Consider the following 13,445-nt stretch of genomic DNA (forward strand, 5'->3'; position numbering starts at 1 on the left):
GCTCCAACGACCAGGGTTGAGCCGTTCTGAAACCAGGAGCTTCCTCTACATCTTCCCTGTGGGTGTAGGGTCCCAAGGAGTTACCGTCCTCTACTCCTTTCCCAGGCCGTAAGCAGGGAACTGGATGGGAAGTGGAGCGGCCAGGACTCAAATCGACACCCATATGGGATGCTGGCACCTGCAAAGGATTAGCCTGATACATCATTGCACCAGCTCACCGAACAGGCTAATTTATATAGAAAAGGGACAGTAAATGAATGAGGGGCTGGGACAGTCTCCCATGACACACAGTCACTAGAATTTCCAACCTCACTGGGGCTTCAGTAAGTGGTTGCAGGTCTCTGGGGAGTGAATCAAAGGATAAAAAATCTCTACCTTCTGAGTAGATGAAAATATTAAGTTAGGAAAGAGAAAGTAGATGGCTAGTTGAAACTTATATTTTGGCCACAAACTGTTAGGTGAAGCTATTACAAGGGAATATAGGTTTCGGCATCCATCTCATCTTGTATGATGAATGTTCCATTGTTTCTCCATCATTCATTTATCCTCTGGCTCACTCCCCCAACCCCAGCTGAAACCAAGAGCTGGAGAGCCAACCTGAGTCCCCCACGTGGGCACCAGATCTGACCATTCAGCCCCATTAGCAGGAAGCTGGCACTGACAGCAGGGCTGGGACCTGAACCCAGACGCTCTGCTATGGAGCCAAAGTGGTACAACCTCTAGGCCAGCCGAACACCGGCCCCCAAGCTCTCCATTTTAAGGACGTTTCAGACGTCATTCCTTCACTCAGTAACTACACAGAGCAAGCATGTACGCTGTGCTTGGTCCTGACCCAGAAGCTGTCAGTTCACCAGGGAACTGAAGTTGAAGGCCTCGGGTAGGGACAACCAGGAAACAGCAAACATCAGGCATGTTTATTTTTACACTCTTAATTTCTTTTTATTTAAAACACAGAGACAGATCTTACTACCCAAATGCCTGGAAGAGCCAGGAATGAGGAAATTAATTCACGTCTCCCCAGTGGGTAGCAGGCCCAAGTGCTTCTGCCACCTTGAGGCACAACAGCAGGCAGCCACAACTGGGAGCAAAGCTAGGACTCGAACCCAAAGCATCCCAATATGAGATGCAGGCATCATGACTACTGGGCAAATGCCCATCTTAGGACATACTTTTCAAAGGTTTCTCTGTTCCATTTCTGTGAAAGGTCAGGAGGCAGAGAACAAAACAAAGATCTTCCATCTGGCGGGTCACACCCTAAATGCCTGCAGCAGTCGAGGCCTGGCCAGACCAAAAATTCAATCCAGGTGTCTTGCTTGGGTGGCAGGGACCAAAGTACTCAGGCCACCTCCCGAGCCTGCCAGGCTGTAGGAAGCAGTCATCCAAAGCTGCACGCCCTGCCCCTCCTCCCTCAGGTATTCACACAGGAGGCGACAATGAGCTGTAGGGGCTCCGGCCCCAACACTGATGACATCACAAGGGGCGGGAACTGCTTCATTTCCCCTTTTGTGTTGGTGCATCCATTACCCACAAAATGGTCTTCTACAAGGCTGCAATCACCCATTAGCCAGGGCTGAGGTTTCACCCAAAGGCTGGACAGGGAAAAGATCCAATTCCAAGGTCGTCTGGGCAGGTAGTGTTCAAAGGACCTAGCTGCTTTTGGGAACTGGATTGAGGGTCTCTCTGTCCGTCACAGCCATCTTACTTTGAAAGTGACAATCCTTTTTTTTTTGGTTATAGCTTTTCCTGCCCACCCTTATTGGCAGTGTTACTTACCCCAGCCCCTACCACTTGAGAATATTAAATGAAAAATCCCAGAAGTGAATATTTCATATACTTTACACAGCAGTGTGAAACCTCTGTGCTGCCCTGCCAAGGCCTCCTCTCGCAGTGTGGCATATCCAAGCTACCTTCCCTATCCACTGCCCACCGGCGAGTCACGGAGATGGCCCATCTGGTATGACGCTGGTGACTCTCCTTCATAACCTTGGCCCCGCACACAAGCTCGGTGATGCTGACAACCTGCTGTGCCAGAGAGCCGTTGGCAGGACCATCCTTCAGAGATCCATCTACCTGTGTGAAACAGGGGAAGCCCACGCCATCTTTGCTGGTGTCGCCACAACTGGTGGAAGAGGTCTATTGCCATCATGGCACTTGGGACTGCCTGGATTTAGGCGTCTTGGTGGGAGGGTTTCTGGCATTCATTTGAATGAGGGGAGAGGAGGTCACTGTTTAGCCCACTAGGAGCACCTGCCCATACCCAAGCTCCACACAGGACCAAGGTGGCCACAGCCTCCCCGAAGGATGTGTATACTGAGCCCAAGACAGTGGCACCCTGGTTTCCGTTCCAGCCTTCACAGCCCACTGCCACCCCAGGACCCCAGCACTTCTTCCAGGGCTGGCTGCGCTGGGTCTCCTGGGACACAACCCTGGAGCCTCACTTGGTACCCTCTGCGATGCTGCCCTCCCGTGTTCATCCTTCCTACTGCTGGGGACGCGACCAGGGCCCTGGGTCCAGATGGCGGCCTAAGGTCAGAGGCGGAAGTGGTGTCCTCTCCGCAGTCACCTCTTGCCTCTCTTCGCACACAGCTGCGGGCCAGGGCTGTTCTCCCAGAGCCTTTGCCTTTGCCCTGGGCCTGAGCAGTACCTGCTGATTTCCAAGGCTGCAGGAACATAGGCCTGGGGGCCAGGGGAAGGTTCACCAGCCTGGGCCTAAGAAGTCTCCACAGCCTCAGGCCCCTTGGCAGAGGGACACTTCCTTTTGGCCCAGCAGGGTGGACACCAGCTGCCTGCAGAAGCCCCCAGGCCACCATCCTACCTTCCTCCAAGCCCTCACAGCACACGGTGCACTGAGGGGAAGACAGGGAGCGGCAGAAGTCACCATCAGATGTTCCTTCTCAACGTAGGGGGATAGGCCTCGACCCCGCACCGGGCCAGGGGTGCGTATCCACAAAGGATCCAATGTCTAGTTTCATGGCCAATTTCTTCTGCCAAATGACCTCACTTTCTTCAAAAAATGTATTTACTATTTGAAAGGCAGAGCAGGGGACAGGGAGACAGGTTCCATCTGCTGGTTCTGCTGGCTGAAGCCAGGAACTAGGAACTCTATTTGGCTCTCCTACATAGGTGACAGTGGGACCAAGTACTTGGGCCATCTTCCAGTGCCTTGCTGGGTACAAGCCCAGGGAACTGGACAGGAAGCAGAGTGGGGGTGGGGCAGTGAACTAGCACTCCCATTGGTACACAAGAATCTCAGGAGGCAGCATAACCTCCTTGGTCCCAGACTTTCAAACAATTTAAATGTTGCCAGGACAGGGGCCAGCACTGTGCCTGTGGTGCTGGCATTCCAAATGGGTGCCAGTTAGAGAACTGCTGCTCCGCTTTCAGTCTAGCCCCCTGCCCACATGCCTAGGAAAGCTGTGGAAGATGGCTCAAGTGCTTGGGCTCCTGCACCCATACAGCAGACTAGATGGGATTCCAGGCTCTAGGCGTTGGACTGGCCCAGTTCCAGCTGTTGTGACTATATGGGGAATGAACCAGAGGATGAAAGATCCAATTCTTCCTTCCAAATTAGGTAAAATAAATAAGCAAATATTTGACAGTTCCAGATCAAAGGGGTCAGTGTGTACAGCAGTGGGTTAAGCTACCATCCCATCTGAGTGCTGGTTCGAGTCCCAGCTGTTCAACTTCTGATGCAGTTCCCTGAGAAATCAGCAGGAGACAACCCAACTGCGCAAGCCATTTATAGGGAAGACCTGGATGGAGTTTCAGAGTCCTGGCTCCGACCCAGCCCGGCTGCTACAGGAGTGTGGGAGAGAAACAGAGAACAGAAAACCCCCACCTCTCTCTTCTCTTCTCTGCCTAAGCTCCCAGGTCAGGCAATAGACTGCCGAGTCTCCCTCCCGGTGAACCTTCCCCGGTATCTAAAGCTGCAGCCGTGGACACCATGGCAGCCCTGCTATTTGGCCAGGAGCCTCCAGCCAACCACCAGGGCGGACCAGCTGTGCCTGAGGCGGCCTCGCTAACCAGGTCAGGTTGGGGAGTCTGGGAGGCAACAGTGAGCAGCCTTCCAAATTCCACCTGCACAGGTGCTCAGGAAGGGGCTGCGAGCTGCAGCTCTGGTGTCTAACACAGACTGCCACCCTGGCGATCTGATCCTGCCACGAGGCCCAGAGGAACCGGCACCCAGACAGCTGTCATGTGCAGAAGCCCCTCCCCAGCTGCCACACTCGTTGTCAGCTGGGGACCTGCTGGGGAAAAAACCTCCCCACCGGGGGTGCCCTGGGTCCCCACTCCCTGAGACAGGAGCCACAGCCAGACACCACACTAAGTTTGGACAGTGTCCCTGTTACAGTGAGTCTTGCAAAGCCTACTGGCCCCACAACCTTGAGATTAAAAAGAAAATAGACGATGGTTGTGAAAAACCAAACAAACAAAAAGGAAAAAAAAAGAAAGAAAGAAAGAAAAAGAAAACCACTTTAATTTCAGCCTAACAGCGCCAGGTGCAATGTCTGGGGACAGACTCTGGGTACAATGCTGTGTGGCGACCACTCACTCACACACGGCTCAGAGAAGGCCCCCGCGGGGGACTTACCTTCTGGGGGGCCGAGCCAAGGGGGAAGGGGTGGCCCCAGAGTAGGGGGTGGGGACAGGCATGGGGACAAGGCGCTACTTCTTAGCAAAAGAAATCTTCATGGCATTGTTCTGGGTAATCTTAAAGCCCTGCAGGGCATCGCGGGCAGCCCCGGCCTGCACCTCGTTGTCAAACTCCACGAAGGCGATGTCGTGCCGCCCGGGCACCAGCCGGACCTCCTTGAAGCCGGGGAACCTGAAAGGGAAGGGCAGTGCTTAGGGGTTCAGCCTCGGGATCCCAGGGCGGGCAGGGGGCCAGGCCAGGGATGAATCCCCCCACCCACAGAGCGCATGGAGGCAGCTGAGCATAAGGGGAATGAATTTAACACAAACACCGACACACTCGCAGTCCCCGAGGGCCCAGCACAGCAGCCTGTCCCTCCAGTCGGAGCCAGCCCTCCCCAGGAGTGGCCACAGCCCTCGTCCCCACCCTCTCCCTAACTTCCCTACCTCCCAACAACCTGGGATCCTTTTCCCCGGCAGCATCCTTACAAAACATGTCTTGTTTTATGGACTCGGTACACACACGGGACTTTGAATGTTGTTCTGTTTCTCAGTACTACCAGGGGTCTCTAGAGCAGCAGGTGCACAGGGTGAAGCCCCCACACCCTGGCCCCAGCCAGCCTGAGTGAGACCTATGAGCGGAACTCCAGGATCCATACTCTGCACCCCTCCATTCTGGGGTGCACCAACCGTTGCCCATCTAGCCAGCGTCCAAACATGTCTGCTGTTTGACATGTGCCCTGCATGGCCCCTCTCCTTTCTAGACACCGAGAAAGCGAGACCTAGGGCTTGGAGCCTTGGCCACAGCCCCCTCTCCCTCCATTCCCTCCACCTTCAGGCCCAGTCCGCCTGCCTGGTCGGGCCCACAGCTGCCGAGGCCCGTTCCCATGGTGACAGCCCTGGGCCCTACTCACTGGTTGAACAGCATGGACAGCATGAGCTCGTTGGTCTCCTCAGGCAGGTTGGTGAGGAACAAGATGTGATTCGGAGGATTCTCCGACAGCTGCAGGGAGAAGGGGCCGTGAGCACAGCACCCCTGAGGCACCCCATTCCTTAACCCTCCCTGGACGCCTCCTCCTTACACACAATCTGGGGTTACTGTGTTCCCACACCCCAACAGCTCACTGCCACGCATGCAGAGCGCAGGGCAGGCCTGCTGGGTAAGCTGGAAGTCTCCAAGCCCCATGCCCAACCTGCCAACTCCTCCCTGCCAGGGCTCGCTCTGACCCACCAACCCCCCTTGGCAGCCTGCCCAGACCACCCACGCTCAAAGAGGCTCCCAGCCACCCGCATCTGTTTCCAAGGAGTCAGACACTTACAGGCTGGGCGGGCGGCATCTGTCCTGGCATGAGCTGCTGAGGGGGCATGGCCCCCGGCGGCAGCTGGCCAGGCGCAAGGCCTGGCGGCGGGATCATGCCAGGGGGTGGCATGTAGGGGGGCTGGCCCGGCATGTGGTGCATGATCCGAGGTGCCTGTGTCATTGGCGGCATGCCCTGCAGTCAGGGACGACACAAGGAAAAACAAAATCAAAAACGAAATAGTGGTAAAGACCTAGGGAGGACCAGAGCAGCGTGGTGGGGAGCGATGGAAAGGGCTGGTCGGGGCAGATGCTAAAACTGTGTGTGTGTGGTCGCCCAGTTCGGGATCCGGAGTCCCAGATGGGGAACCACACACAGGACAGAGCAAGGTGTGGGAGTGGGACAGCCTGACAGCAGCCAGACCCAAGCCCCGGGCTGGCTGCACCGAAGCCTGGCACCCTCAGTGCAGCGTGGCGTGACCAGGGCACCCAGTGGCCAGACTCTCTCCTACACTTGGGCCCCAGGGTATCCGGTGCAGGAAACAGGATGCTCCCACCCCCTGTTGCCCTGCCCAGGTCAGAAAACACTTTCCTGTTTTCTCCCGGAAGCCTGGCTGCTGTTAGCCGTCCCGCTTGGCTGTGAGGTTCCTCAAGGTAACTTGTATACGGAGTGAGAAGTGGGGGTCACTAACTGTACAAACACCCAATCCGCGGCAAATCCAAGCCTCTCCCCAGCCACATGCTGCTTCCTCCTGCTTCTGGGCTTGGCACTGCTGCTCTCCCCACTCCACCTTCCCACCCTGCGCCCGCACCTGCCACCCTCACTGCTGAGTTTTCTTTAAAGGTCCCCGGCATCACCCCATCGTAGGCCGTGGCCTTGCTGGGTGTTATAACTTCTGCTGGGAAGCTGACCGCAGCCAGGCTGGATCCCAGTGCCACACAGAGGCTCCCAACATGACCAAGTCTCCCATCGCTGCTGGTACCACTCTGTGCTCCCACACCCTGCTGAGCGACCACCTATCCCCGTGACAGAGCCTACTTGTTCCTGGACAGAGATGATATTGCTACACTTCACCTGACACGCCAAGCAGTGACCTTTCTGAACCACCTTCGCTTGTTCATGCTAACAGCCGGCAAAGCTCCGGGACAGTGACTGTCCACCTCAACTCAGGAGACAAAGGCAGTCAGGGTCAAGCAGACCCGCACCAAAGGACAGACAGGGACCGAGAGAGAGAGCGCAGGGTAGAGGGATGGCACTCCAACATGGAGACCACCATGCAGGCGCTAACTGCCCCCCAAGCCAGCATCCTGACAGGCCCGCTTCTGGCCCCAGCTCACCGGCACAGGCCCCTGCACGGCGCCTACCACGGGGGCCGCCGCTCCGCCCTGCGCGGCCTTCTTGGCAGACGGGGTCTCTTGGCTCTTGGGCTTCCTTTTCTCCCGCTTGCGGTCCCGCTCCACGAAGGTGCCCTTCATCTTGGCAATGATGTCCGAGTCGGTCTTGGCATATTGGATGCGCTACCCGACAGAGAGCAGAAGGTTAGAGGGCAGCCCTCAGGGGCCTGCTGCCTGTTCAAAGCCAGACCTCTTGAGATGTTACAAGTTGGCTGGCATTCACCTCCTTGACTGAAAGCGAGATTACCCGCACAGCTCACCAAAAGGAGCGTGATGAAGATAAAATGAGCCAAGTGCTCAGAACAGGACCCCACACAGAGTGTTGGGCCAAAGGTGGGCTGGGGAGGTGAGGTCGGCCCAGGAGTGCAGCGGGGGCTGCTGCGGCACCACGAAGCAAGCTGGGTTTTTTCTGGGAGCAATCGTAGGCGCCCCCAGCTGTTCATGCGGAACCTACCAGACGTGGCACTGTTAGCAAAACACCTCCCCGGTGGCGGTTTATATAGTGGTGAAGGACTCCCAGCTTTTATAGCTCAAACCCTCACTGCCCATGTCCGAGAAACATAACAAGGACACAGCAGACTCACAGGGACAAGAGGGAGGAGTCACTGCCTGGTCACCGCCAGGTGGAAGCGACCATGCCAGGCAGCCCAGGGCCCAGCACCGTCCACTAGATCCACCTCCACTGCAGGCAACTAATCAACCAGGGAGGGGGTTGGAGGGGGGTGAACTACCTGGGGCCGGCGTTGGACTCCCAGTGTTCTCCCTGCACCGGACAGGTTCCCCTCAGGCCAGGGGGATGTGACGTGCACTCTCCCTCCATCGTGTACAGGCTCCTGGTTTCCTCTGAGCCTTAATCCCTGCTGTGTCTGCCCCCTCCACCACCATTTTCTCCCTTCCCTCCCCCAGCGCTTTGCAGCCCTGATCACGGGTGTCTCCTGTCCTGGGGGAACTGGAATAGGAGTGCCGGGCGATGCACACACCCTCACACTGCTCACCATAGGCTTGTCGTAGAAGGGGAAGCCTTGCATGGAGCGCAGGGCATTGGTGGCACTGCTGACCTCCTTGAAGATGACAAAGGCCTGGCCCCTCATCTTCAGGCTCCGTGACACCAGGATGTCCAGGATCTGGCCAAACTGGGAGAAGATGGCGTAGAGCGACTTCTTCAGCTCTGAGCGGGAGAGGGCGAGAACAGTGAACGGCAGCCTGGGCACCACCTGCTCTCCAGGGCAAGCGAAGCCAGCGGCAGGGAGCCTGCTCACCCAACAGAGTACACCCCAACAAGGACTCCAAGTGCCACAGGACACACCACAGCCACTCAGCCTGAGCACTCTGGCACAGGCCTGAACCCCACCTCGTGCCTCGGACCGGCCCCTCCTCCGAGGACACACTCCTCCTGAGCTTGCCATGGCTGCCTCCTTCCGGCTACGGGAGCCTCAGTAGAAATGCTGCCCCTTCTTTTTTTTTTTTAGTAAGATTTATTTTTATTATTTTTTTATCGGAAAGGCAGATATACAGAGAGGAGAGACAGAGAGGAAGATCTTCCGTCCAATAATTCACTCCCTAAGTGAGCGCAACGGCCGATGATCCGAAGCCAGGAGCCTCTTCCGGGTCTCCCACGCGGGTGCAGGTTCCCAAAGCTTTGGGCCGTCCTCGACTGCTTTCCCGGGCCACAGGCAGGGAGCTGGAAGGGAAGCGGGGCTGCTGGGATTAGAACCGGCGCCCATATGGGATCCCGGGCATGCAAGGCGAGGACCTTAACCACTGTGCCACCACGCTGGGCTCAACTGCCACTTCTGAGAAACCGACTTGGAGCCCCTTATTTTTTTCCTTCATGGCATACGCCACCCCTTTCTCGCCTGTCTCCCCAGCTAATGCTGAGTCCAGCACACAAATGTCCTCACAAACATGAATGAGTCAGGATGCCATCACATGGCAGGTGTCTGGCACAACTAAGCTGCCACTTGGGGACGCCTGTACCCCATGTCTGATTAGAGTCCTGGCTCCTCTGCTTCCTTCACATCCCCACAGGCACAGGTGCTGACGGCCGGGGACCTCGGTCCCTGCGACCGGCCGGAGACCTGCAGCGAGGGGGGCTCCTGGTTTTAGCCTGCTCAGTTCTGGCTACTGTGGACATGTGTGGAGGGAACTAGACTGGAAGATCTCCCTCTTCCAAGTAAAACAAAAATAAAGATAAATCTGAAGCATAAAGTTACCTCTGAGTGGTTTATGCAAATCACAACATTTTCACAACTCATGAGTCAACCAGGACTGTGAGCATGTCAACCTTACAACAATGTCAGCACTGTGAGAGGACGAGACTCCCCCAGGTGCCAGGCAGGACGTGGCACAGCTGGGACTGTGTGCTCATCAAAGCCGATCCTGGTACCAGCACAACTCAAGCCGACAGGAAAGCCGGACAACGGAGCCCTCCCACCGCCAGGCCCGAGGGAGGAACCACCCGAACCAAGTAACGGGAGGCAAGGAGAGTGTCCACCAGAGAAGGGTGAGGCCAAGGACACTGCAGTCAGCCAAGACAACGCCCCTAACGGGAAGATGCCTGGCTTTCCTCTGCCCCCCACACCATCCCCGTGTGGGCCCTGCACCTCTCCCCCCACACCTGGGAAGATCCTGGATACAGGGCAGGGGAGCATCCTGGCCTCTCAGCAGACGTAGGACTTACACACAGGCTTCTGTCACTCAAGTGGGAGACGTGGATGAAGCTCCTGCCCCAGCCTCACTCCGGCCTGGCCACTGCAGTCATTTGCAAAGTGAATCAGCTGAGAGAAATTTCTCTCTCTGCCTTATAAATATTTAGAAATATTTTATAAAGGGATCTGGCATGATGGCCTGGTAGTTAAATCCTCACCTTGCATGTGCCTGGATCCCATTTGAGCACCAGTTCATATCCCGGCAGCCCCGCTTCTCAACCAGCTCCCTGTTTGTGGCCTGGGAGAGCAGTGGAGATGGTCCAAAGACTTGGGACCCTGCACCCGCCTGGGGGGCCTGGAAAAGGTTCCTGATTGGTTTGGACCCGGCCACTGCGGTCACTGGGGAATGAACCAACAGACAGAAGATCTTTCTGTCTCTCCCCTCTGTGAAACTACCTTTCCAATAAAAAGAAAATAAATGTGGGCCCAGCGCTGTGGCCTAGCGGCTAAAATCCTGCCCTGGAACATGCTGGGATCCCATATGGACGCTGATTCTAATCCTGGCATCCCCACTTTCCATCTAGCTCCCTGCTTGTGGCCTGGGAAAGCAGTCAAGGACAGCCTAATGCCCTGGGACTCTGCACACATAGGAGACCTAGAGGAGGCTCCTGGCTTCAGATCAGCTCAGTCCAGCCACTGCAGTCACTTAGGGAGTGAATCATCGGACGGAAGAGCTTCCTTGCTGTATATCTGACTTTGCAATAAAAATAAATCTTGAAAAAAAAAAAAAAACTAAAAAACAAAAACAATTTGTATTTGACAAGAAGAGTTATAGAGCAAGAAGGAGACAGATCTTCCATCCACTGGTTCACTCTCCAGATGGCCACATGGGCTGGAACTGGACTAGTCCAGAGCCACAAGCATCTTCTGGGCCTCCCACATGGTTGCGGGGGCCCCAGGACGTGGGCCATCCTCTGCTGCTTTCCCAGGCCATGAACATCGAGCTGCAAGGGAAATGGTACCACCAGACCTCAAACTGATGGCCATATGGGACTCTGGTGTCCCAGGTGGACGTTCAGCCTGCCAAACCACGGCAGCAGCCCCTTTCCAAAACAATAATAAAATTAACTCATTGAGGTGACAATGAACGTTAACATCTCTCCATGACCGCCAGTTCGAGCCCCAGTTGCTCCACTTCTGATCCAACTTGTAGATAGCAGTCAGGGAAAGCAGTAGCAAATGGCCCAACCACTTGGGCCCTGGCACCCACATGGGATCCAGGTGAAGGTCCTGGCTTAGCCTGGCTCTGCCCTGGGCACTGTGGCCATCTGGGGAGTAACCCAGCAGATAAAAAATTGTTACTAGGCCTTCAAACAATCCTTACAATTCTCCAGCCCTTTTCAATGGCGAGGTCCCAGGAAAGCTGTCCTGCATGGAGACTAAGTGAGTCTGACCCTCCCCCCAACAACATCCGTGCCAAGGTGTGCCCAGTCTGCAGACGTAGGAAGTAAGGTCAATACAATGACAATTTATTTACTCAAAGCAAAAAGATCCTAATTTCAAGAACTGAATTCTTTCCCTCATATGTTGGAGCTACAGGCACACACACACACACACACACACACACACACCTGCACGCAAGAGGCTGGAAAAAGCAGTGTTAGAGTGTGACTCATTAACTGTGAGAAATGTTATCACACCACTCCGTGATGTAAATAAGGAAGCTGGACGTGGGTAAAAGAAAATGTTTAAATTCCAAAATCCTGTGTTGTAAACTGAAAGCTACTCTAGGGGTAGGTGTTGGGGCGCTGCTTCTGCTGCCAGCATCCCACATCAGCGTGCCTGGCTGGGTCCTGGCTGCTCCACTTCCTATCCCAGCTCCCTGCTCTGGCACCTGACAAGGCCCAAGAAATGGGATCCAGGCCCGGCCCGGCGGCCCAGCTAAAGTCCTGGCCTTGCACGCACCGGGATCCCATATGGGCGCCAGTTCTAATCCTGGCAGTCCTGCTTCCCATCCAGCTTCCTGCTTGTGGCCTGGGAAAGCAGTTGAGGACGGCCCAAAGCCTTGAGACCCTACACCAGCATGGGAGACCTGGAAGAGCCTCTGGCTCCTGCTTCAGATCAGCGCAGTGCAGCCATTGCGGTCACTTGGGGAGTGAACCAATGGATGGAAAAACTTCCTCTGTCTCTCCTCCTCTCTGTATATCTGATTTACAATAAAAATAAATCTTAAAAAAAGAAGAACTGGGATCCCCACACCCAGGTCGGGGACCTGCAGAAAGCTGCTGCCTTCCACCTGGCCCAGCCCCACTTGCTGCAGCCATCTGGGGAGTGAGCCAGCGAATGGGAGATCTCCGTCACTGAGGGCTTCAGTGTCCTAACCTGACCAATGGGAATAACAGTAGCGGCTGCGAGGACTGCAGGCAATCCCGATGCTGCTGCTACAGGGTTAACCGTGAGCACACAAGCACACAGAGAACCCCAGAAGGGGCCAGAACCATCAGGGCTTGCTGGGGCTCGCCCTGGGTCCCCCGGGAGGGGAGCTGCCAGAGGACAGAGAAGGGAGCGGGGAAGGCTTCCCGTAGGAGTCCCGGGGGCAGCGTGACCAGGTCATTGGGCGCAGTACAAGGTCGGGGGGTCACTCTCGAACAGCCCGGGGGTCCGAGGGCCAGGAGCAGGGCTGAGGAAGAGGAGCTGCCTCGTGCACGACACCCAAGCACCCCTGGAACTCACCATCCTTCTTGATCTTCTCATTGAGGTTGTTGATATAAATGGTGTGGTTGGTGTGGTTGGGGCGGGTCTCGGGAACTGCCATGGGATGAGGTGCCGAAGAAGCGCTTAAAGGAGGAAAACAAGGGACTTTAATCCGGGGTCTCGCTCAAATCCTGTGTCTGCTGGCGGACTGGCCGGGCGGCTCAAAAACCTTCCCAACAAGAGGAAACCGGGCGAAAAACACAGCCCGAGATCCCACGCGTGTGCAGGAACCCCGCTTCTACCGCCCGCGTGCCTCGAAGACTCGCCAGACGGGAACTACAAGTCCCAGGATACGCCACGCGCCTAAGGGGTGGGGCGCCATAAAGGGCGATTCCCATTGGCCTACGCGCCCAAAGACGGCGAAGGAGAAAAAACCCGGATGGAGGCGGCAGTTAGGGATGGGACGAATTTGAGGTCCTTGGCCTCGCACAACTAAAAGTTTCCTCCCACATGGGACATGGAAAGGCGCCAGGCCAGACGAACTGGTCACCCGCTGTCGATGGCCGCCTGGGCCCGAGGTTACCCACCGATAGACCTGTGACTCCCGCTGGCAACGCCGCGGCTGCGTCCCTCGAACACCAAAACTTCCTTTCCTAGCCCGGCCTTTGCCTTTCGATAAGCCAATCCCCGGGGAGGAAGTTCGGTCGCTAGGCCAATCAGAACAAGCGTTGTCCCTGGACTCAGGTTTTGCCAATCAAAGGGACATTCGTATTCCCGCT

General features: G+C 56.1%; 1 protein-coding gene across 3 annotated transcripts; it reads right to left on the reverse strand.

Moving 5' to 3' along the window:
- Window positions 1–4,459: 4,459 nt before the first annotated feature.
- SNRPA (small nuclear ribonucleoprotein polypeptide A) lies at window positions 4,460–13,322 on the reverse strand. Of its 3 annotated transcripts, XM_040976288.1 has the most exons (7): window positions 13,254–13,322; window positions 12,706–12,809; window positions 8,320–8,492; window positions 7,268–7,447; window positions 5,952–6,125; window positions 5,547–5,635; window positions 4,460–4,825 (listed from the first exon to the last, which is right to left on the reverse strand). In XM_040976288.1, exons 2-7 carry the CDS (start codon window positions 12,785–12,787, stop codon window positions 4,666–4,668), a joined length of 858 nt encoding a protein of 285 aa, XP_040832222.1. In that variant the 5' UTR covers window positions 12,788–12,809; window positions 13,254–13,322; the 3' UTR covers window positions 4,460–4,665. The 3 variants fall into 3 exon arrangements, with proteins under 3 accessions (XP_040832222.1, XP_040832224.1, XP_040832225.1); XM_040976290.1 differs by lacking the exon at window positions 13,254–13,322 and having other exon boundaries at window positions 7,295–7,447; window positions 12,706–12,980; XM_040976291.1 differs by lacking the exons at window positions 5,952–6,125; window positions 13,254–13,322 and having other exon boundaries at window positions 5,547–5,684; window positions 7,278–7,447; window positions 12,706–12,980.
- Window positions 13,323–13,445: the final 123 nt, after the last annotated feature.

This window comes from Ochotona curzoniae, unplaced genomic scaffold (assembly GCF_017591425.1).
Source record: "Ochotona curzoniae isolate NIBS_2020 unplaced genomic scaffold, NIBS_Ocur_1.0 contig_2699, whole genome shotgun sequence".
In the NCBI taxonomy this organism is placed as follows: domain Eukaryota; kingdom Metazoa; phylum Chordata; class Mammalia; order Lagomorpha; family Ochotonidae; genus Ochotona; species Ochotona curzoniae.

Bases quoted from the DNA above. Each gene is read 5' to 3' on its own strand.
- SNRPA (XM_040976288.1), bottom strand. From the start codon at position 12,787: ATGGCAGTTCCCGAGACCCGCCCCAACCACACCAACCACACCATTTAT. The intron at 5,636-5,951 runs GTAAGTGTCTGA...TTCTCCCTGCAG, and splicing joins AGATGCCGCCCGCCCAGCCT to CTGTCGGAGAATCCTCCGAA. The intron at 4,826-5,546 runs GTGAGTAGGGCC...CTTCCCTTTCAG, and splicing joins CTGTCCATGCTGTTCAACCA to GTTCCCCGGCTTCAAGGAGG.